This window comes from Pseudophryne corroboree, chromosome 8 (assembly GCF_028390025.1).
Source record: "Pseudophryne corroboree isolate aPseCor3 chromosome 8, aPseCor3.hap2, whole genome shotgun sequence".
NCBI classification, from domain to species: Eukaryota; Metazoa; Chordata; class Amphibia; order Anura; family Myobatrachidae; genus Pseudophryne; species Pseudophryne corroboree.
The window spans coordinates 6,296,068-6,320,508 of NC_086451.1; the positions used below are offsets into that span (position 1 = coordinate 6,296,068).

The 24,441-nt window shown below is 55.4% G+C and overlaps 1 protein-coding gene across 2 annotated transcripts in view; it reads left to right on the top strand.

Annotated features, from left to right (window-relative positions):
* Positions 1-24,441, top strand: part of DBH (dopamine beta-hydroxylase) — a 67,336-nt gene that overhangs the window by 21,566 nt on the left and 21,329 nt on the right. For both annotated transcript variants that reach the window (XM_063935843.1, XM_063935842.1), the window contains exons 4-6: positions 1,512-1,688; positions 8,931-9,033; positions 13,884-14,050. In XM_063935843.1, coding sequence (XP_063791913.1) covers positions 1,512-1,688; positions 8,931-9,033; positions 13,884-14,050 — 447 coding nt within the window. The remainder of the gene's footprint in view (positions 1-1,511; positions 1,689-8,930; positions 9,034-13,883; positions 14,051-24,441) is intronic.

Here is a 24,441-nt window from a genome sequence, read left to right on the forward strand (position 1 = left end):
CTCCCCTCCCCGCAGTATGACCCTCCCTTGAGCCTAAACCTTACCCTCCCCCCCTACTCAGCAGCCTAACCATAACAGTCCCCGGTGGTACCTAACACCCCACCGACTGTGGCCTAACCCTAACAGTACCTGGCCGTATCTCATTTGAGCCTATACCGCAATGGTCTATTGGTTTGGAAAGCGAACATTACATTGCTCAGGGTTTGCCTGGAGACCGCATTGTTGCACCGCGTTGCCTTCTGAGCCACCGCATTGTCGTACTTTGCTGCCATATTTTATACAGAGAGGATTGTGTTTGCCCCAGTAGCAGCGCTGCATAGTTTGTTATGAAAGGCGATTTCTGCCCCCATTCTACCCGCAACCTAGATCTGCCCTAAGGTGCCTTTTCTACAGGGCTGTGTGATTGTCGCCTGTGCGTATGTTATACATTGTGCCTTTCCCGCCCCCCGGGCAGTCTTGTGCGACACTCTGCCGGGAATCTCCCATCTCCAGGTTCTGGCATTTCTGCTGCTTACAAGTCATTTACATGGAATCAGAAATAGGCATTACTAAGTCTAGTTATGGCGGCGCAGAATGTTGGCGCAGGCGTCCACCATAGGAAAGCGCTTTGCACTTTCGCCACCTTTGGAAAAGACAATTCCTTCTGATTTTGTCACGGCGTGTAATCATTGCTGATCCTCAGAGATACTCTCCCGGCTCCCAGTGTTATTTAAAGCTGCGCTTCACCGAAGGAACGCGCAGTGACAGTTGCTGGGGCCGCAGCCAGGCTTCTCCCAGCTGACACTGAATTCTAATTATCCTGATAATTATACAGCGAATGGAAAATGGCAGACGTGGGATTCCTGTCACATGCCATTGCCGCACCGGCAGAAACGCCCGAAGGGATGATGAAAATCTTCCGTCTAATGATTAGACCCGTCCCTGAGGCAATTTGAGGCACAAGTTTTTTTCCCTGTGTGATGTCAGGCAATCATATTGGAATCCCTCCTGCATATGCTATCAGACTATTGTAATAAACAGCCACAGATGGACACGAAGGGGGATATATATATATATATATATATATATATATATATAGATAGATCTATATGCATGTGGTACCCATAGCAACCGACCAGATTCTGCTTATTTATCTAGCACCTTCTAGAAGATAATAGAATCTGAATCAGCAGGACAGTCCCGTTTTTCTGGGACTTTCCCGCTTTTCACCCGCAGTCCGCAGGTGGGGGGAGGGGGGGCACTTAACACAAAGGGGTCTATTCATAAAGCAGTGAAAACAGTGGAGAAGTGAGCTAGTGGAGAAGTTGCCCATGGCAACCAATCAGCTGCTCTGTATAATTTTATAGAATGCACTTTTTAAATGTTAGCTCAACACTGATTGGTTGCCATGGGCAACTTCTCCACTGGCTCACTTCTCCACTCTTATCACTGCTTCATGAATAGACCCCTGACAGTCTTGTATTAAACGCCCGGGCACCGCAGTGGTAACCTGTAGCCGTCTCTCTGGGCAGTATGAACCGGTGATCACCAAGGGGCACGAGGCGATAGTCCACCATATTGAGGTCTTCCAGTGCGCTGACGAGTACGACGCCATCCCTCACTACAGCGGCCCTTGTGACTCTAAGATGAAACCCGAGACCCTCAACTACTGCAGGCACGTCCTAGCTGCCTGGGCTATGGGAGCACAGGTCAGTACATGAGCGCTGCACTGGGATGTACTGAGACGCGAGAGCAGCCAATGACGGGATGCGTCACATCTTATACACATGTATACACAACATGCAGCAAGGCCAGTGTAAGGGTGGGGCAGGATCGGAGGGCCAGTGTTCGGGTGGGGCAAATCAGAGGGCCAGTTATATGGGGGAGGGGGCAAATCGTAGGGCCAGGTATATGGGGGGGGGGGGGGCAAATTGGAGGGCTAGTTATATGGGGGGGGGCAAATCAGAGAGCCAGTGTTGGGGTGGGGCAGATCAGAGGGCCAGTTATATGGGGGGGTGGGGGGCAAATCGTAGGGCCAGGTATATGGGGGGGGGGGGCAAATCGGAGGGCTAGTTATATGGGGGGGCAAATCAGAGGGCCAGTGTTGGGGTGGGGCAAATCAGAGGGCCAGTGTTGGGGTGGGGCAAATCAGAGGGCCAGTTACATGGCGGGGCAAGTCGGATGGCCAGTTATATGGTGGGGCAAATCTGAGGGCCAGTGTTAGGGTGGGGCAGATCGGAGGGCCAATAATACCGGCAGTAACATGACAGGAGCTGATTGGCTGGTACTTTATCTCGCTCCACCTTATCTCTCTCTAAGGCGTAATACATAGACCCGTGTGTTAGATAAATGGCGGCTAGACGCTCCACTTTATCTCTCTCTAGATTGAATATACTGTATCTCCCCTCACTAATAAGCCTGGGCTCTGGGGTAGGTAGCAGGACTGGGAGCCCCGGAGTGGCCACCCCAGTGTTCCCAGTATGACGGATGGGGAGGAGCTGACCCGGACCCCCTGCTAGGTCCCTCCAACAATCAGTACCCACCCTGTCTCCACCCCACACTCACCAAGGGGGAATATTTACTAAGGTGCGGGTGTTTAGAAGTGTAGATGTTGCCTATAGCAACCAATCAGATTCTAGCTATTATCTTCCAGAAGGTGCTAGGTAAATAAGCAGAATCTGATTGGTTGCTATGAGCAACATCTCCACTTCTAAGTACTCGCACCTAAGTAAATTTACCCCAAGGAGCACAGGACTGCGGGGCGAGGGGGGCGCGTTATTTTAAAATCGTTTATTTCTTTTTTAATTCCAGTGATGCGCTGTCTTGTCAATGTATAGTGTGAGGAGGGGGAGGTGACGTGGACAGCAAATAATGCCCCTTCCACCCCTTCTCTCATTACAATTATCACACCACGCCATGAGATCTACAATAGGCACCAGTGCTCCTATGCCATGCTTCACTAGGAGCTCCTCCCCTCCACCTGCGCAGATTGCAGCTCCTCTCCTGCACCTGCGCAGACTGCAGCTCCTCCCATCCACCTACTGTAGCTCCTCCCCTCCACCTGTGCAGACTGCAGCTCCTCCCCTCCACCTGCGCAGACTGCAGCTCCTCCCTTTTACCTGCACAGACTGCAGCTCCTCCACTCCAACTGCGCAGATTGCAGCTCCTCCCCTTTACCTGCACAGACTGCAGCCCCTCCCCTCCACCTGCGCAGACTGGAGCTACTCCCCTCCACCTGCGCAGATTGCAGCTCCTCCCCTCCACCTGCACAGACTGGAGCTACTCCACTCCACCTGCGCAGATTGCAGCTCCTCCCCTCCACCTGCGCAGACTGCAGCTCCTCCCCTTTACCTGCACAGACTGCAGCTCCTCCCCTCCACCTGCGCAGACTGCAGCTCCTTCCCTTTACCTGCACAGACTGTAGCTCCTCCCCTCCACCTGCGCCATGCTTCACTAGGAGCTCCTCCCCTCCACCTGCACAGATTGCAGCTCCTCTCCTCCACCTGCGCAGACTGCAGCTCCTCCCCTTCACCTACTGTAGCTCCTCCCCTCCACCTGCGCAGACTGCAGCTCCTCCCTTTTACCTGCACAGACTGCAGCTCCTCCACTCCACCTGCGCAGATTGCAGCTCCTCCCCTTTACCTGCACAGACTGCAGCTCCTCCCCTCCACCTGCGCAGACTGGAGCTACTCCCCTCCACCTGCGCAGATTGCAGCTCCTCCCCTCCACCTGCGCAGATTGCAGCTCCTCCCCTCCACCTGCACAGACTGCAGCTCCTGCCCTTTACCTGCACAGACTGCAGCTCCTCCCCTCCACCTGCGCAGACTGCAGCTCCTTCCCTTTACCTGCACAGACTGCAGCTCCTCCCCTCCACCTGCGCAGATTGCAGCTCCTCCCCTCCACCTGCACAGACTGGAGCTCCTCCCCTCCACCTGCGCAGATTGCAGCTCCTCTCCTCCACCTGCGCAGACTGCAGCTCCTCCCCTGCTGCTCCTCCCCTGATGGTCGTCCCCTCCGCCTGCACAGACTGCTGCTCCTCCCCTCCTCCTATGTAGACTGCAGCACCTCCCCTCGTCCTGCGCAGGCTACAGCCCCTCCCCTCCACCTGCAGCTCCTCCCCTCCTCCTGCATAGAATGCTGCTCCTCCCCTCCTCCTGCACAGACTGCTGTCCTCCCTTCCACCTGCACAGACTGCTGCTCCTCCCCTCCTCCTATATAGAATACAGCTCCTCCCCTCAGCCTACGCAGGCTGCTGCTCCTCCCCTCCACCTCCTCCCCTGCTGATCGTCCTCTCCGCTTGCACAGACTGTAGCTCCTCCCCTCCTCCTATGTAGACTGCAGCTCCTCCCCTCCACCTGCACAGACTGCTGCTCCTCCGCCTGCGCAGACTGCAGCTCCTCCCCTCCACCTGCACAGACTACAGCTCCTCCCCTCCTCCTGCACAGACTACAGCTCCTCCCCTCCTCCTGCACAGACAGCTGCTCTTCCGCTTGCGCAGACTGCTGCTCCTCCCCGCCAGCTGCGCAGTTTGCAGCTCCTCCCCTCCTCCTATGTAGACTACAGCTCCTCCCCTCCACCTGCAGCTCCTCCCCTGCCGATCGTCCTCTCCACCTGCACAGGCTGCTGCTCCTCCCTTCCACCTGTGTAGGCTGCTGCTCCTCCCCTCCTATGTAGACTGCAGCTCCTCCTGCACAGACTGCTGCTCCTCCCCTCCACCTGCACAGACTGCTGCTCCTCCCCTCCTCCTATGTAGACTGCAGCTCCTCCCCTTCTCCTGTGCAGACTGCTGCTCCTCCCACCCACCTGCGCAGACTGCAGCTCCTCCCCTACTTCTATGTAGACTGCAGCTCCTCCTGCACAGACTGCTGCTCCTCCCCTCCACCTGCATGGACTGCTGCTCCTCCCCTCTGCCTGCACAGACTGCAGCTCCTCCCCTACTCCTGCCCAGACTGCTGCTCCTCTCCTCCGCCTGCACTGACTGTAGCCCCACCCCTCCTATGTAGACTGTAGCCCCACCCCTCCTATGTAGACTGCAGCTCCTCCCCTCCTATGTAGACTGCAGCTCCTCCCCTACTCCTGCCCAGACTGCTGCTCCTCTCCTCCGCCTGCGCAGACTGTAGCTCCACCCCTCCTATGTAGACTGTAGCTCCACCCCTCCTATGTAGACTGCAGCTCCTCCCCTCCACCTGCACAGACTGCTGCTCCTCTCCTCCGTCTGTGCAGACTGTAGCTCCTCCCCTCCTCCTGCACAGACTGCTGCTCCTCCCCTCCACCTGCAGCTCCTCCCCTCCTATGTAGACTACAGCTCCTCCCCTCAGCCTGCAGCTCCTCCCCTCCTAAGTAGGCTGCAGCTCCTCCCCTCCTCCTGCACAGACTGCTGCTCCTCCCCTCCACCTGCAAAGACTGCAGCTCCTCCCCTCCTCCTATGTAGACTACAGCTCCTTCCCTCCACCTGCAGCTCCTCCCCTCCTTCTTTGTAGGCTGTAGCTCCTCCCCTCCTATGCAAGCTGCAGCTCCTCCCCTCAGCCTGTACAGGCTGCAGCTCCTCCCCTCCACCTGCAGCTTCGCCCCTCCACCTGCAAAGACTGCAGCTCCTCTCCTCCACCTGCAGCTCCTCCCCTCGTCCTATGTAGACTGTAGCTCCTCCCCTCCTCCTGCACAGACTGCTGCTCCTCCCCTCCACCTGCACAGACTGCAGCTCCTCCCCTCCTATGTAGACTACAGCTCCTCCCCTCAGCCTGCAGCTCCTCCCCTCCACCTGCAGCTCCTCCCCTCCTTCTAAGTAGGCAGCAGCTCCTCCCCTCCTCCTGCAAAGACTGTAGCTCCTCCCCTCCTCCTATGTAGACTGTAGCTCCTCCCCTCCTCCTGCACAGACTGCTGCTCCTCCCCTCCACCTGCAGCTCCTCCCCTCCTATGTAGACTACAGCTCCTCCCCTCAGCCTGCAGCTCCTCCCCTCCACCTGCAGCTCCTCCCCTCCTTCTAAGTAGGCTGCAGCTCCTCCCCTCCTCCTGCACAGACTGCTGCTCCTCCCCTCCACCTGCAAAGACTGCAGCTTCTCTCCTCCACCTGCAGCTCCTCCCCTCCTCCTATGTAGACTACAGCTCCTTCCCTCCACCTGCAGCTCCTCCCCTCCTTCTATGTAGGCTGTAGCTCCTCCTCCCCACCTGCAGCTCCTCCCCTCCTCCTATGCAAGCTGCAGCTCCTCCCCTCAGCCTGCACAGGCTGCAGCTCCTCCCCTCCTATGTAGGCTACAGCTCCTCCCCTCCACCTGCAGCGTCTCCCCTCCTATGTAGGCTACAGCTCCTCCCCTCCACCTGCAGCGTCTCCCCTCCAATGTAGGCTACAGCTCCTCCCCTCCACCTGCAGCTCCTCCCCTCCTCCTGCGCAGACTGCAGCTCCTCCAATGCAGGCTGCTGCTCCTCTCCTCCGCCTGCGCAGACTGTAGCTCCACCCCTCCTATGTAGACTGCAGCTCCTCCCCTCCACCTGCACAGACTGCTGCTCCTCCCCTCCATCTGCACAGACTGCAGCACCTCCCCTCAACCTGCGCAGACTGCTGCTCCTCTCCTCCGTCTGTGCAGACTGTAGCTCCTCCCCTCCTCCTATGTAGACTGTAGCTCCTCCCCTCCTCCTGCACAGACTGCTGCTCCTCCCCTCCACCTGCACAGACTGCAGCTCCTCCCCTCCTATGTAGACTACAGCTCCTCCCCTCAGCCTGCAGCTCCTCCCCTCCTTCTAAGTAGGCTGCAGCTCCTCCCCTCCTCCTGCACAGACTGCTGCTCCTCCCCTCCACCTGCAAAGACTGCAGCTCCTCCCCTCCTCCTATGTAGACTACAGCTCCTTCCCTCCACCTGCAGCTCCTCCCCTCCTTCTATGTAGACTACAGCTCCTTCCCTCCACCTGCAGCTCCTCCCCTCCTTCTATGTAGGCTGTAGCTCCTCCCCTCCACCTGCAAAGACTGCAGCTCCTCCCCTCCTCCTATGTAGACTACAGCTCCTTCCCTCCACCTGCAGCTCCTCCCCTCCTTCTATGTAGACTACAGCTCCTTCCCTCCACCTGCAGCTCCTCCCCTCCTTCTATGTAGGCTGTAGCTCCTCCCCTCCACCTGCAGCTCCTCCCCTCCTTCTAAGTAGGCTGCAGCTCCTCCCCTCCTCCTGCAAAGACTGTAGCTCCTCCCCTCCTCCTATGTAGACTGTAGCTCCTCCCCTCCTCCTGCACAGACTGCTGCTCCTCCCCTCCTATGTAGACTACAGCTCCTCCCCTCAGCCTGCAGCTCCTCCCCTCCACCTGCAGCTCCTCCCCTCCTTCTAAGTAGGCTGCAGCTCCTCCCCTCCTCCTGCACAGACTGCTGCTCCTCCCCTCCACCTGCAAAGACTGTAGCTCCTCCCCTCCTCCTATGTAGACTGTAGCTCCTCCCCTCCTCCTGCACAGACTGCTGCTCCTCCCCTCCTATGTAGACTACAGCTCCTCCCCTCAGCCTGCAGCTCCTCCCCTCCACCTGCAGCTCCTCCCCTCCTTCTAAGTAGGCTGCAGCTCCTCCCCTCCTCCTGCACAGACTGCTGCTCCTCCCCTCCACCTGCAAAGACTGCAGCTTCTCTCCTCCACCTGCAGCTCCTCCCCTCCTCCTATGTAGACTACAGCTCCTTCCCTCCACCTGCAGCTCCTCCCCTCCTTCTATGTAGGCTGTAGCTCCTCCTCCCCACCTGCAGCTCCTCCCCTCCTCCTATGCAAGCTGCAGCTCCTCCCCTCAGCCTGCACAGGCTGCAGCTCCTCCCCTCCTATGTAGGCTACAGCTCCTCCCCTCCACCTGCAGCGTCTCCCCTCCTATGTAGGCTACAGCTCCTCCCCTCCACCTGCAGCGTCTCCCCTCCTATGTAGGCTACAGCTCCTCCCCTCCACCTGCAGCTCCTCCCCTCCTCCTGCGTAGACTGCAGCTCCTCCAATGCAGGCTGCTGCTCCTCTCCTCCGCCTGCGCAGACTGTAGCTCCACCCCTCCTATGTAGACTGCAGCTCCTCCCCTCCACCTGCACAGACTGCTGCTCCTCCCCTCCATCTGCACAGACTGCAGCACCTCCCCTCAACCTGCGCAGACTGCTGCTCCTCTCCGTCTGTGCAGACTGTAGCTCCTCCCCTCCTCCTATGTAGACTGTAGCTCCTCCCCTCCTCCTGCACAGACTGCTGCTCCTCCCCTCCACCTGCACAGACTGCAGCTCCTCCCCTCCTATGTAGACTACAGCTCCTCCCCTCAGCCTGCAGCTCCTCCCCTCCTTCTAAGTAGGCTGCAGCTCCTCCCCTCCTCCTGCACAGACTGCTGCTCCTCCCCTCCACCTGCAAAGACTGCAGCTCCTCCCCTCCTCCTATGTAGACTACAGCTCCTTCCCTCCACCTGCAGCTCCTCCCCTCCTTCTATGTAGGCTGTAGCTCCTCCCCTCCACCTGCAAAGACTGCAGCTCCTCCCCTCCTCCTATGTAGACTACAGCTCCTTCCCTCCACCTGCAGCTCCTCCCCTCCTCCTATGTAGACTACAGCTCCTTCCCTCCACCTGCAGCTCCTCCCCTCCTTCTATGTAGGCTGTAGCTCCTCCTCTCCACCTGCAGCTCCTCCCCTCCTCCTATGCAAGCTGCAACTCCTCCCCTCAGCCTGCACAGGCTGCAGTTCCTCCCCTCCTATGTAGGCTACAGCTCCTCCCCTCCACCTGCAGCTCCTCCCCTCCTCCTGCGCAGACTGCAGCTCCTCCTATGCAGGCTGCTGCTCCTCACCTCCTCCTGTGCAGACTGCTGCTCCTCCCCTCCACCTGCGCAGACTGCAGCTCCTCCCCTCCACCTGCACAGGCTGCTGCTCCTCCCCCAGTGCCGCCATTTACCTTGGGGGGCCTGTATGTGCTCTGTGACTGTCTCCTCAGCTCCTCTCCTGCAACGTGATCACAGCTCCGGGTGTCTTGAATATTTCAGGCGTTTTACTACCCTAAAGATGTCGGTCTGCCATTTGGGGGTCCCGGGTCTTCCCGTTTCCTGCGACTAGAGGTTCATTATCACAACCCCCTGGAACTGAAAGGTGAGTCACAACGTGTGTGTGTGTGTGTGTGTGTGTGTGTGTGTGTGTGTGTGTGTGTGAGATGTATCAAGCCTTGGAGAGTGATAAATTGCACTGTGATAAAGTACCAACCAATCAGCTGCTAACTGTCATTTTTCAAACACAGCCTGTGACATGACAGTTGGGAGCTGATTGGCTGGTACTTTATCACCAGATATTTATCACTCTCCAAGGCTTGATAAATATGGGACAATATTTGTGGAATATCCCACAAAAATGACCATTTTCACGGGGTACCTGCAAATATTGAGGATCCCACCAATGTAACATGGAGGGAACGGAGCCGATATCTACCGAGGTCCCTCCATTTCCAGCTGCAGCCCCCATAGCTTTCTACGGGGGGGAGAAGGGGCCGCTAGGCTGTGGGATCCACCAAGCTTGGTCCCGGCAGCTCCTGTGCGGCCATCTGTACATGCCATGAGCCCCTTTAGGTCCAAAGGGGCCTGGCGCTGACATTTATTTACATGCTATTGTGTGCTGCTACAGGGGGCGTGACCAGCACTGTCGGGGTGGGACCAGTGATAAGAGGGTGTGACCAATGCTGTGTGGGTGTCGTCTGCACAGTTGGTGTGACCAGTGCTGTGTGGGTGTGCTGTTACAGGGGGTGTGACCAGCACTGTCGGGGTGGGACCAGTGATAAGAAGGTGTGACCAGTGCTGTGTGGGTGTCGTCTGCACAGTTGGTGTGACCAGTGCTGTGTGGGTGTGCTGTTACAGGGGGTGTGACCAGCACTGTGGGGGTGTGGTCTACACAGGAGTTGTGGCCAGTGCTGTGTGGGTGTGGTCTGCACAGTGGGTGTGACCAGTGCTATGTGGGTGTGCTGTTACAGGGGGTGTGACCAGTGCTGTGTGGGTGCGGTCTGTACAGGGGGTGTGGTCAGTGCTGTGTGGGTGTGTTCTGCACAGTGGGTGTGACCAGTGCTGTGTGGGTGTGGTCTGCACAGGGGGTGTGGGGGTGCTGTTACAGGGGGTGTGACCAGTGCTGTGTGGGTGTGGTCTGCACACGGGGTGTGAACAGTGCGGAGTGGGTGTGGTCTGCACAATGGGTGTGATCAGTGCTGTGTGGGTGTGCTGTTACAGGGTGTGTGGCCAGTGCTGTGTGGGTGCGGCTAGTGCTGTGTGGGTGTGCGGTTACAGGGTGTGTGGCCAGTGCTGTGTGGGTGTGGTCTGCACAGGGGGTGTGACCAGTGCTGAGTGGGTGTGGTCTGCACAATGGGTGTGATCAGTGCTGTGTGGGTGTGCTGTTACAGGGGGTGTGGCCAGTGCTGTGTGGGTGTGGTCTGCACAGGGTGTGTGGCCAGTGCTGTGGGGTTTAGCTACGTCCATAGAGGGCTTAGCTAGCACCTCTGATGAAGTACGTGTGATGAAACCAGTCAGGGTGCGCTCTCACTGCCTGCCTGCTGCTGCTGACCCCACATACGGCATCAGGCTTCGCACCGCTTGAGCGCTTGGTGGGACTGAGTGTATGGGTACTCCATCAGCGGGGACCTAGTCACAGTAGAGACATTTGACGCCGGGCTCCAGCTGTCAGAGGGGCGCAAAGAAAGAAAGACTGATGGGGCTTCTGAACTAGAAAAGATCTCTCTCCACTCATTTTATAGTGACTTGCTGCAACCATTGCTCACTGCTGTCCAAGCTCTGGAAACCCCCTTGAAGACCCCTTCAGCTGAAGAGTCTGGAATGTGTCTGACAACAGATCAAAGTGTGTACAATGATCTACAGCTCTGCTGCTGTGTCTTATATGAGGAAAGAGAGGAAAGCAGAAGTTTGTTTTCAGAAAATGCACTAATTATTGTAATAAAACTTTTAAGGGTTTTTTTTTATCAAAGCTTGGAGAGAGATAAAATTATGAGATAAAGTACCATCCAATCCTAATTGTCATTTTGCAAACACAGCCTGTAAAATGTAAGGTAAATCTGACTGGCTGGGACTTTAGCTCTCACAATTTTTGATAAAACCCCTCCTCAGAGCTCTTTTTATTTTCATTTGCAGCCAGCACCCCAAAATAAAGATTTCTTATCGCCACAACTAGCTGCAATAAGGAATCTTTATTCTCTCATACGTATCATTGGTGAGTCGCTGGGACGTCGGCACATGTGCAAGCCGGAGCCACTGGGGGGGGGGGGGGGGGAGGGAGAGAGGAGAGATGAGGGGGACCGCCTTCTATTTCACCTCTGGGATCTTGGCACGAACTTATGCCCCTGTACAGCAGCTGGTGAGTGGGCAGGGCTCAGGGTACCCGGCGGGGTGGGTGAAGCTTTATATTGTTTAAATCAAAATAACTGAGGTACTAATTAAGTCACCTGTTCTCAAGTATGGCTTTCCTTAAAGCCTGCACTGTAGTAAATATACCCCAGAGTGTGGCTAGAGGACGGAGGTTGGAAAACACTAATTATACAGATAAACTGCGGAGCGTTTCCATATTCCCCAATCCTGTATGTACGTTTTCCAGCGAGACTCCAGGACCTGCATCTCTCCTGCCAATCAGTCAATCGTACATGAAATGCAGAACATTTCCCTTGTAAATCCATGCAGAGCATTCCATTCTCTTATTGTCTGACACTCTCATTCTTTATGTATAAGCTGCAGAGCATTCCGCCTCCTGTTCGCCTGTAAATCTGGTAGCTAATTGGCAGAGCATTTCATCTTCTCCCTGCCTGTCAGCGCTGCGGAGATTATGACACGCGGTAGGGGATTAGGAGCGCCAGCGCTGAGATTTTTTTGTTGAGAAAGAGAGAAATGAATCTTTATATAAATATATTCTCTATAAACCCGCGGAGATGCCGGTTAGTGAGAGCGCAGAGATATAATGTGCGTATAAATAGAAGCCTGGCGCCACCTAGCAACCCTCGCAGCCCATCATACGCTGACACTTATCTTCTGCGCTTAATGTTAACTACTTTATCACCAGGGCGCAGCTGGCATAGGATTACTGTACCCCACTTCTGCACAGGTCAGTGCCATTCCCTGCCAATCTAGCCCATTATGCCATTCCTGTATATGATGCACTCTCAGGGAGGCACGAGGCAGTATGCCCAGCACTGTGCGCTATGGGGATGATGCTAAGAGGAGTATGAGGCCATGCGGTGCCTCATTGCGCATGGCCAGGAAGCGAACGCAGGCGCAGACACACACGCTAGGGATGGACATCGATGGTACTTGCAAACCAGCAATGATTTTTTTTCAATTACAGTATTTTTACCCAGTTCAGTCATGGCGTTCCGATGTTTGCCGCCATTAAATGGTACTGAAACAATGGTTTTCCGATGGTTAAAATGTAAAAAAACAAGAACAATCCTGACAGCTGCGCTGAACCTGGCTCCTTCCTGACTGCTGGCGTGGCTTCACTCAGCCTCAGGTCACTGGCAGCCGTGTCCTCCTGTCCTGCCCCATCAACTCCAGTGACAGAGAGTCTGCTCCACCTGCGGACGGCCACACTGTGGGGGTATTGCACATGCGTGGACCACGGCCCTATCTCCTCCAGTGACAGTCTGCTCCACCTGCGGACGGCCACACTGTGGACGGCCACACTGTGGGGGTATTGCACATGCGCGGGTCAAGGCTCCGTCTCCTCCAGTGATAGACACTCTGTTCCACCTGCAGACGGCCACACTGTGGGGGTATTGCACATGCGCGGACCAAGGCCCCATATCCTCCAATGACAGTCTGCTCCACCTGCAGACGGCCACACTGTGGGGGTATTGCACATGCGTGGACCAAGGCCCCATATCCTCCAGTGACAGACAGTTTGCTCCACCTGCGGACGGCCACACTGTGGGGGTATTGCACATGCGCGGACCACGTCCCCATCTCCTCCAGTGACAGACAGTCTGCTCCACCTGCAGACGGCCACACTGTGGGGGTATTACACATGCGCGGACCACGGACCCATCTCCACCAGTGATAAACAGTCTGCTCTACCTGCGGACGGCCACACTGTGGGGGTATTGCACATGCGTGGACCACGACCCCATCTCCTCCAGTGACAGACAGTCTGCTCCACCTGCAGACGGCCACACTGTGGGGGTATTACACATGCGCGGACCACGGACCCATCTCCACCAGTGATAAACAGTCTGCTCTACCTGCGGACGGCCACACTGTGGGGGTATTGCACATGCGTGGACCACGACCCCATCTCCTCCAGTGACAGACAGTTTGCTCCACCTGCAGACGGCCACACTGTGGGGGTATTACACATGCGCGGACCACGGCCCCATCTCCACCAGTGACAGACAGTCTGCTCCACCTGCGGACAACCACACTGTGGGGGTATAGCACACGCGTGGACCACGGCCCCGTCTTCTCCAGTGACAGACAGTCCACATAGATTGTATATTTTTGAGTGTGGTTAAAAGTAAAAAAGTTTTGATTATATTTTTATGGCCGCACGTGAGACGGGGAATTGTTTCCGATATGACGGAGATTTTGGTCATGGCTGCCGAATAGCGTCATTTGACGCAAAATTAGTTGTTCACATGAGTGCAAGTGTCATGTAGGTGTCATGTGACGCGCGAGGCGCGAGGCTTTCCGCCGGTTTCTGTGACCTATCCTGTGCCAGCGATGTTATCGCCATGTGTCGGTTAGTTCCCGGAAATAAGGCGTTTTACACATTTACCTGGCTCTAATCGCCTAGCACTGAGTAATACCCCGGGGCACATACTCAGCAGCTTCCAACCCCAGTGACCCTATTGGGTGATAACTACGGAACACTTGTATGAGCGGACACTAATAGGAGTTAGCCGCAAAGCATCATGGCCAATCTCTGCTCTGGTCTCAACTGTTTTATCTCTTCCCCGCTTCTTTCCATAGGTCTGAGAGACTCGTCCGGCATCCGCCTGCATTACACCCCATCCCTGAGACTGTTTGATGCTGGGATCATGGAACTTGGCCTGGTGTACACCCCGGTGATGGCTATCCCACCGCGACAGAAAGACTTTGTACTCACCGGCTACTGTACAGATAAATGCACGCAGACGGTAAGTGCAAATTGCCATTGTTATAGAACTGGGAGGAACGGGCGATTGCCCACTTGTTTCAGATGCACAAAAAACAAAATTTCCCATTCATTTCCATGGGTGCATTTCCCAATTAGTTCAATGGGTGCAGAAGACACAGTGGACTTGGAATGGTTGAATGTGGCCTAAGCCAAGAGGTGGGGATTTAATTTTGTTTGTGATTTACAGTTCCCTGACCCCTTGTGGCTCCAGTTTTGGGCTGGTACTGGCCCCCACAATGACAATGTTTAAGCGCATTAATAATGTGTGTCATATGTGTAAGGGAAATTATGTGTGGTATTATGTGTATAAATGCATTACCAATGTGTGGCATTATGAGTATAAGGTGCTCTACTGTGTAGCGTAACGTATAGAAAGGGCACTACTGTGTGGTCTAATGTGAATAAAAACCAATACGGTGTGGTGTAATGTGAATAAGGAGCAAGTCAGTATGATGTAATGTGAATGTGGGGCAGTACTGTGAGGAGTAACATTTATAAGGTAAAGTGGTACTACTGTGTGATGTTATGTGAATGAGGGGCTCTACTGTGAGGAGTAACGTATATAAGGTAAAGTGGTACTACTGTGTGATGTAATGTGAATAAGGGACACTATTGTATGATAAATTGTGAATAAAGTTGCATTATTGTGAGGCATAAGTTGAATTGGGGGTACTATTGTGCGGCCATGCCCCTTGCCAGCAAAAACACATCCCTTTTTGGGCTGTGCGCCGAATGTGCACACTGTTCTTATTTAAATTACAAAGGGGTAGGAAAAAAAAAAGGACTGCTACGGGTGGGGGGTGATGGTGCTGGGAAAGCGGTGCAGGGTCAGAGGCAGAACTAGCAGTGGTGCTAGGGGGCATCAGCCAAAATCTTGCCTAGGGCATCATATTGGTTAGGGCCGGCTCTGCCACTGATGCAGATCCCCCTCCACCCCCGGCACATTCCCTCCTATATCACTGATGCAGATCCACCCCCACCCCCGGCACATCCCCTCCTATACCACTGATGCAGATCCCCTCCTATACCACTGATGCAGGTCCCCCCCCCCCCCCCCACCCCACGGCACATCCCCTCCTATACCAATGATGCAGATCCCCCCCCAAACCCGCGGCACATCCCCTCCTATACCACTGATGCAGATCTCCCTACCCCCGGCACATCCCCTCCTATACCACTGATGCAGGTCCCCCCAACCCACGGCACATCCCCTCCTATACCACTGATGCAGATCCCCCCCACCCCCGGCACATCCCCTCTTATACCACTGATGCAGGTCACCCCCCACCCCCGGCACATCCCCTCCTATACCACTGATGCAGGTCCCCCCCCCGCCCCACGGCACATCCCCATCTATACCACTGATGCAGATCCCCCACACCCCGACACATCCCCTCATATACCACTGATGCAGATCCCCTCCTATACCACTGATGCAGGTCCCCCCCCCCCCCCACCCCACGGCACATCCCCGCCTATACCACTGATGCAGATCCCCTCCACCCCCGGCACATCCCCTCCTATACCACTGATGCAGATCCCCCCGACCCCCGGCACATCCCCTCCTATACCACTGATGCAGTTCCCCCCACCCCCGGCACATCCCCTCCTATACCACTGATGCAGACCCCCCCCCACCCTCGGCACATCCCCTCCTATACCACTGATGCAGGTCACCCCCCACCCCCGGCACATCCCCTCCTATACCACTGATTCAGGTCCCCCCCCGCCCCACGGCACATCCCCTCCTATACCACTGATGCAGATCCCTTCCTATACCACTGGTGCAGATCCCCCCACACCCCACGGCACATCCCCTCCTATACCACTGATGCAGATCCCCCCCACACCCCGACACATCCCCTCATATACCATTGATGCAGGTCCCCTCCTATACCACTGATGCAGGCCCTCACTCCACCCCACGGCACATCCCCTCCTATACCACTGATGCAGACCCCACCCCCGGCACATTCCCTCCTATACCACTGATGCAGATCCCCTCCTATACCACTGATGCAGGTCCCCCCCCCCACCCCACGGCACATCCCCTCCTATACCACTGATGCAGATCCCCCCCACCCTCGGCACATCCCCTCCTATACCACTGCTGCAGCTCCCCCCGCCCCCGGCACATCCCCTCCTATACCACTGATGCAGATCCCCCTGAACCCCAGCACATCCCCTCCTATACCACTGATGCAGATCCCCCCCACCCTCGGCACATCCCCTCCTATACCACTGATGCAGATCCCCCCCACCCCCGGCACATCCCCTCCTATACCACTGATGCAGGTCACCCCCCACCCCCGGCACATCCCCTCCTATACCACTGATGCAGGTCACCCCCCACCCCCGGCACATCCCCTCCTATACCACTGATGCAGGTCCCCCCCCACCCCCGGCACATCCCCTCCTATACCACTGATGCAGGTCACCCCCCACCCCCGGCACATCCCCTCCTATACCACTGATGCAGGTCCCCCCCCGCCCCACGGCACATCCCCTCCTATACCACTGATGCAGATCCCCCACACCCCGACACATCCCCTCATATACCACTGATGCAGTTCCCCTCCTATACCACTGATGCAGGTCCCCCCCCCCCACGGCACATCCCCTCCTATACCACTGATGCAGATCCCCCCCACACCCCACGGCACATCCCCTCCTATACCAATGATGCAGATCCCCACCCCACCCCCGGCACATTCCCTCCTATACCACTGATGCAGATCCCACCCCACAGCACATCCCCTCCTATACCACTGATGCAGATCCCCTCCTATACCACTGATGCAGGTACCCCACCCCACCCCACGGCACATCCCCTCCTATACCACTGATGCATTTCCCCCACACCCCACGGCACATCCCCTCCTATACCAATGATGCAGATCCCCACCCCACCCCTGGCACATTCCCTCCTATACCACTGATGCAGATCCCCCACCCCACAGCACATCCCCTCCTATACCACTGATGCAGATCCCCTCCTATACCACTGATGCAGATCCCCTCCTATACCACTGATGCAGATCCCCCCCACCCGCGGCACATCCTTTCCTATACCACTAATGCAGCTCCCCCACCCCCGGCACATCCCCTCCTATACCACTGATGCAGATCCCCCCACCCCACATCCCCTCCTATACCACTGATGCAGATAACCCCCCACCCCACGGCACATCCCCTCCTATACCACTGATGCAGAACCCCCTCCCCACCCCCGGCACATCCCCTCCTATACCACTGATGAAGATCCCCCCCCACCCCCGGTACATCCCCGCCTATACCACTGATGCAGATCCCCCCCCACCCCAGGCACATCCCCTCCTATACCACTGATGCAGGTCACTCCCCACCCCCGGCACATCCCCTCCTGTACCACTGATGCAGATCCCCCCCACCCCACGGCACATCCCCTCCTATACCACTGATGCAGGTCCCTCCCCACCCCACGGCACATCCCCTCCTATACCACTGATGCAGATCCCCCCCCACCCCAGGCACATCCCCTCCTATACCACTGGTGCAGGTCACTCCCCACCCCCGGCACATCCCCTCCTGTACCACTGATGCAGATCCCCCCCACCCCACGGCACATCCCCTCCTATACCACTGATGCAGGTCCCTCCCCACCCCACGGCACATCCCCTCCTATACCACTGATGCAGATCCCCCCCCACCCCCGGCACATCCCCTCCTATACCACTGATGCAGATCCCCCCCACCCCACAGCACATCCCCTCCTATACCACTGATGCAGGTCCCCCCCACCCCACGGCACATCCCCTCCTATACCACTGATGCAGGTCCCCCCCCCCGCCCCACGGCACATCCCCTCCTATACCACTGATGCAGATCCCCCACACCCCGAAACATCCCCTCATATACCACTGATGCAGATCCCCTCCTATACCACTGATGCAGGTCCCCCCCCACCCCACGGCACATCCCCTCCTATACCACTGATGCAGATCCCCCCCACCCCACAGCACATCCCCTCCTATACCACTGATGCAGGTCCCCCCTCACCCCACGGCACATCCCCTCCTATACCACTGATGTAGATCCCCTCACACACCACGGCACATCCCCTCCTATACCACTGATGCAGATCACCCCCCACCCGCGGCACACCCCCTCCTATACCACTGATGCAGATCCCCCCCCACCACACGGCACATCCCCTCCTATACCACTGATGCAGCTCCACCCACCCCCGGCACATCCCCTCCTATACCACTGATGCAGATCACCCCCACCCGCGGCACATCCCCTCCTATACCACTGATGCAGATCCCCCCCACCCCCGGCACATCCCCTCATATACCACTGATGCAGCTCCCCCACCCCCGGCACATCCCCTCATATACCACTGATGCAGGTCTCCCCCCCCCCCCCCCCACCCACCCACCCACGGCACATCCCCTTCTATACCACTGATGCAGATCCCCCCCACCCGCGGCACATCCCCTCCTATACCACTGATGCAGATCCCCCCCACCCCCGGCACATCCCCTCATATACCACTGATGCAGGTCTCCCCCCCCCCCCCCCCCACCCACGGCACATCCCCTTCTATACCACTGATGCAGATCCCCCCCACCCACGGCACATCCCCCTCCTATCCCACTGATGGAGACGGTTCATGAATCCTACTTATACTCTGGATAATCCAGCTCATCGTGTGAAGGGTTAACCCCCCCCCCCCCCGCCCGCTCACATATGGTTTCTGCCACTGCATGTTCATGTGAGCGCTGCTGTCACTTTGTGGATGGTTGCGGATCGTACACTCACCAGGCGCGGTGATTAATCTGTGATGTCTGCAGTTTGTGTTCCCTTTCATAGATTTTAGTTTTCTTTGCGTTCCAGCAGATCGACTGCCAGGTGTTACTGTCAGACAGCGCTCTGATGCAGATCCGTACCTGTAACCGCACACCGGGGCCAATATTTACTGAAAAATCGAGTTTGCCCGATTTGTGTTTTTTTTTTCTAAGTCCCAATCCGGGAATTCACTAAGCACCAATCTCGGCAGTGTTTGGACTATTCGTAATGGTTTGAATGACAACGTTCAGAAATACGAATGAATAGACCATCGGTCAAACGCGGCTGTTATTTCATACAATACGGGTATTCACTATTCATTCGTATTTGGGTGTTAGTTTCTGAGTGCTCAAGTGCGGGTGTTTTTTTTTCGATTGGTTAATAAAAGCAGCAATAAAACCAGACCTGCTTTTTCCAGTCGAGTTTGGATAACCATGCACGGATCAGTGAGATCTGTGCATGATTATCTATGGGAAAGGGTCTGTTTACTGTAAAAACTTGTAAAAAAAATTGCGTGGGGTCCCCCCTCCTAAGCACAACCAGCCTCGGGCTCTTTGAGCCGGTCCTGGTTGAAAAAATATGGGGGAAAAATTGACAGGGGTTCCCCCATATTTCATCAACCAGCACCGGTCTCTGCGCCTGGTCCTGGTGCAAAAAATACAGGGGACAAAAAGCGTAGGGGTCCCCCGTATTTTTTGAACCAGCACCGGGCTCCAATAGTCAGAGAAATAATGCCACAGCCGGGGGACACTTTTATATAGGTCCCTGCGGCCCTGACATTAAATCACTAACTAGTCACCTCTGGCCGGGGTACCCTGTTGGAGTGGGGACCCCTTAAATCAAGGGGTCCCCCCTCCAGCCACCCAAGGGCCAGGGGTTAAGCCCGAGGCTGTCCCCCCCATCCAAGGGCGGCGGATGGGGGGCTGATAGCCAAGTGTAAAAATAAGAATATTGTTTTTTGTAGCAGTACTACAAGTCCCAGCAAGCCTCCCCCGCAAGCTGGTACTTGCAGAACCACAAGTACCAGCATGCGGTGGAAGAACGGGCTCGCTGGTACCTGTAGTACTACTGCAAAAAAAATACCCAACAAAAAACAGAACACACACACCGTGACAGTAAAACTTTATTACATACATGCACACCTACATACACACATACTTACCTATGTTCACACGAGGCTCGCTCCACTTCTCCATGTCGAATCCTCGGGGTACCTGTGAATAAAATTATACTCACATAATCCAGTGTAGCTTGTGTCCTGTTTGTAATCCACATACTTGGCAAAAAAACAAACCGAAAAACCCGATCCACGCACTGAAAGGGGTCCCATGTTTACACATGGGACCCCTTTCCCCGACTGGCGGGACCCCCCGTGACTCCTGTCAAAGAGGGTCCGTTCAGCCAATCAGGGAACTTTGCGGTCAGCGGTTGACCGCGAGTAACCTTAACCGCTGACCACAAAGTTCCCACCATTGGATACAATGTAGCGCCTATGCGCTACATTGTATCTTCAGTGCGCATACTGACTGTCAGTTCAGGAGCGCACAGCCAATCAGGGGAGTGCCATGACGTGGCGCTCCCTGATTGGCTGAACGGACCCTCTTTGACAGGAGTCACGGGGGGTCCCCCTTTCAGTGCGTGGATCGGGTTTTTTGGTTTGTTTTTTTGCCAAGTATGTGGATTACAAACAGGACACAAGCTACACTGGATTATGTGAGTATAATTTTATTCACAGGTACCCCGAGGATTCGACATGGAGAAGTGGAGCGAGCCTCGTGTGAACATAGGTAAGTATGTGTGTATGTAGGTGTGCATGTATGTAATAAAGTTTTACTGTCACGGTGTGTGTGTCCTGTTTTTTGTTGGGTATTTTTTTTGCAGTAGTACTACAGGTACCAGCGAGCCCGTTCTTCCACCGCATGCTGGGACTTGTAGTACTGCTACAAAAAACAATATTCTTATTTTTACACTTGGCTATCACTTGGCTATCAGCCCTCCATCCGCCGCCCTTGGATGGGGGGGGGGGGGGGGGGCAGCCTCGGGCTTCACCCCTGGCCCTTGGGTGGCTGGAGAGGGGCGGACCCCATGACACTCCTCCAGGGTACCCCGGCCAGTGGTGACTAGTTAGTGTTTTAATGCCAGGGCCGCAGGGACCTATATAAAAGTGTCCCCCGGCTGTGGCATTATCTCTCTGACTAGTGGAGCCCGGTGCTGGTTCAAAAAATACGGGGGACCCCTACGCTTTTTGTCCCCCATATTTTTTGAACCAGGACCGGGCGCAGAGCCCGGTGCTGGTTGTTAAAATATGGGGGATCCCCAGTCAATTTTTCCCCCATATTTTTTCAACCAGGATCGACTCAAAGAGCCCGAGGCTGGTTATGCTTAGGAGGGGGGACCCCACACAATTTTTTTCTGAATTTGTAACACTTTAAACACCTTTTTAAGGTACACAATGAAGCCCTGCGCGGATCTCACAGATCCGGCCGGGATTCCTTGTGTTCTGTCAGGCAGTGTTTTACTCATCACTCCCGTAAAACACTGCCTGATATTACGAATCACATCAACATCGGAAAAGACGAATGAGGAAAACTCGGCAGCTTAGTAAATGATCGTATCAGGATTCAAAAAGTTGCAGTAAAATGCACCCGATACCATTCAAGTTCAAACACCCTTAAAAACGGCTAAAACACGAATATTAGTAAATAAACCCCCGGGCGTGAGAGGGTTACTCTGCAACGCCCTGGGGTCAGGAAATAAAGTAGTGCATGCTCAGGGGCAAAGGGTGGCGTTGTTTGATCGCAGAGCATTGCCCTATGTCTCACACCCGTCTGCCCCATCATTCGCGCCAAAAAGATGATGGCCACTAAGGGGTCTATTCATGAAGCAGTGAAAAGTGTGGAGAAGTGAGACGGTGGTGAAGTTGCCCATGGCGACCAATCAGCTTTGATGTAACATTTATAATTTGTATATTATAAAAAAATACAGAGCAGCTGATTGGTTGCCGTGGGCAACTTCTCCACTGATTCACTTCTCCACACTTTTCACTGCTTCATGAATAGGCCCTAAATGACAACAAAATACTATTCATTAAGCATATAGCGCCAGAAATATCGCATACATCTCCGACATATCACCGCACACTGCCATACCCATACAATGTGTGGGGCACGTTTCAGTTGTCCTATTTATCAAACTCTATAGAAAATGTGACGTCAGATAAGAACCACTAGTCCCATCCAGTCTATCACATGTACACACACACACATACACTCTAGGGGTAATTTTGTTGGGAGCCAATTAACCTACCTGTATATTTTTGGATTGTGGGAGGAAACCGGAGTACCCGGAAGAAACCCACGCAAGTACAGGGAGAACATACAAACTCCACACAGTTAGAGCTGTAGTGGGAATCTGACCCATGACCTCAGTGCTGTGAGGCAGTAATGCTAACCACTACACCATCCGCGCTGCCACGAATAGTGTTAGTATGTTAGTGTTAGGTCTCGGGGCATGTACAGTATTTCAGTTTTAATAAATAGACCCCAAATGCTCACTCCCCAATAAGAAACATGGTCTCAGGCGCCATTTCTCTGCAGCTGGTCCTCCTTTGGCGGATTCCCCCCGGCTGTCATGGATTAGCGCCAATACGGCAGCGACTGTGAGGCCTGGGGTATTGCTCCCTGCGCCAGGACGAGCGTCGGTGTCTGGCGCTGCTTTGCTCCAGCAATAAACGTCTTCCAGACGCATAAACCAGGCGCCATGTGGTCGTATGGGATTTATGAGGAAACCTGCCGCGGTGGACGCTGCGCTGTTAGGGGTGTCCTGGTTGTAGCTTTCTGTACCCCCAGCGGGACGTCTTATGCAGCTGTAGCAGCATTGTGTGTCTGTGCCTCGGATAACAACCCTGCGCACATCCTGGCTCCAATTACCCGTTACCTAATCTTGGGGGACCGTTATTAACTGGGCAGCCTTCCCCTGGTGACACAACCCCTCTGGTGCCTCATTACCCTGATACCTCATAGAGGCGCCTGAGAGAAGCCCCTGTGACCTCATCATCGCCCCTTTGCAGGAGAGAGACCGGCATCACATCCTAACTGTAACGTGGCGCCTGGTTCTCAAGGTAAACTGGAAGTGACCATGAATTATTCACAGGGGCTGGAAGTGCGGCGTGGCGCCTGTGACACGGGCGCTGGGACCTGCGCTGACTTGTCACTAATTCCTGCTATAGTGACACCTGGGACCAGAGAGCCTCAGTCACTATTCCAGCTGCAATTACCTCAGTGCAATGCCTCCTCGCTGGACCTGAGTGACCGGGACACGGCCTGCGGAGCAGCACATCTCCCCCCCCCCCCATATATATATATATATATAGCATATCGTGATCTCACCGGGACCCATGAAAGGGCCACCGCTCACCTGCTTCGTGCATGCAGGCTGTGCTGGGACTTATAGTTCCCCACCAGCTGACAGCCTACGGGTCATCTCTATGAGTCTTTGTTCTGTCCCACAGTTATATTCTGGGAAGACAGCTTCCATGTCCCCCTGTCGTCTCCGCCGTCCCACCTAGTCCTCTCATGCAGAAGAGACATTTAGATGAGGCATTAATTATTGAGGCGCGGAGGAGAAAACACGTTTCAGGATTTTTTTCTCCCTGGTTTAAGCTCATAATTATAGTCAGGTGTCTCAGGCGGAATAAGAGTGTATGAGATGTCGTCACAAGTCGCCTGGTTTCACAATCAAACTGCTATTAGGCATCCTGTGGCGGCCCAGCTGTGGTGGTACTACAAGCCCCAGCATGCTCTGCCAAACAGAGACAGGCAGCATAAGCCTGGAGGTGTAAGGCCTGTTTCAGAGTTGTACGCAATGCTGATATTTATGGAGTTTATCGGGCGATTGCGTGTGCGTCAGTCACGCTGCACATGTGCGGCGATTCACTAGCGATGTCGGTCCCCGAGAGGATTTATTCGCACAGTGACTGGCAGGCAGGGACCGGTTTCTGAGAGGTAAAGGGGACTGGGGGCGAAACGCTGGCATGTCTCTGCCTGTGACTGCGCTCCCGTACACAGAAAACATGGTGGCGCTCCCGTACACAGAAAACATGGTGGCGCTGGCGTGTCTCAGCCTGTGACTGCGATCCCGTACACAGAAAACATGGTGGCGCTGGCGTGTCTCAGCCTGTGACTGCGATCCCGTACACAGAAAACATGGTGGCGCTGGCGTGTCTCAGCCTGTGACTGCGATCCCATACACAGAAAACATGGTGGCGCTGGCGTGTCTCAGCCTGTGACTGCGATCCCGTACACAGAAAACAAGGTGGCGCTGGCGTGTCTCATCCTGTGACTGCGCTCCCGTACACAGAAAACATGGTGGCGCTGGCGTGTCTCAGCCTGTGACTGCGATCCCGTACACAGAAAACATGGTGGCGCTGGCGTGTCTCAGCCTGTGACTGCGCTCCCGTACACAGAAAACATGGTGGCGCTGGCGTGTCTCATCCTGTGACTGCGCTCCCGTACACAGAAAACATGGTGGCGCTGGCGTGTC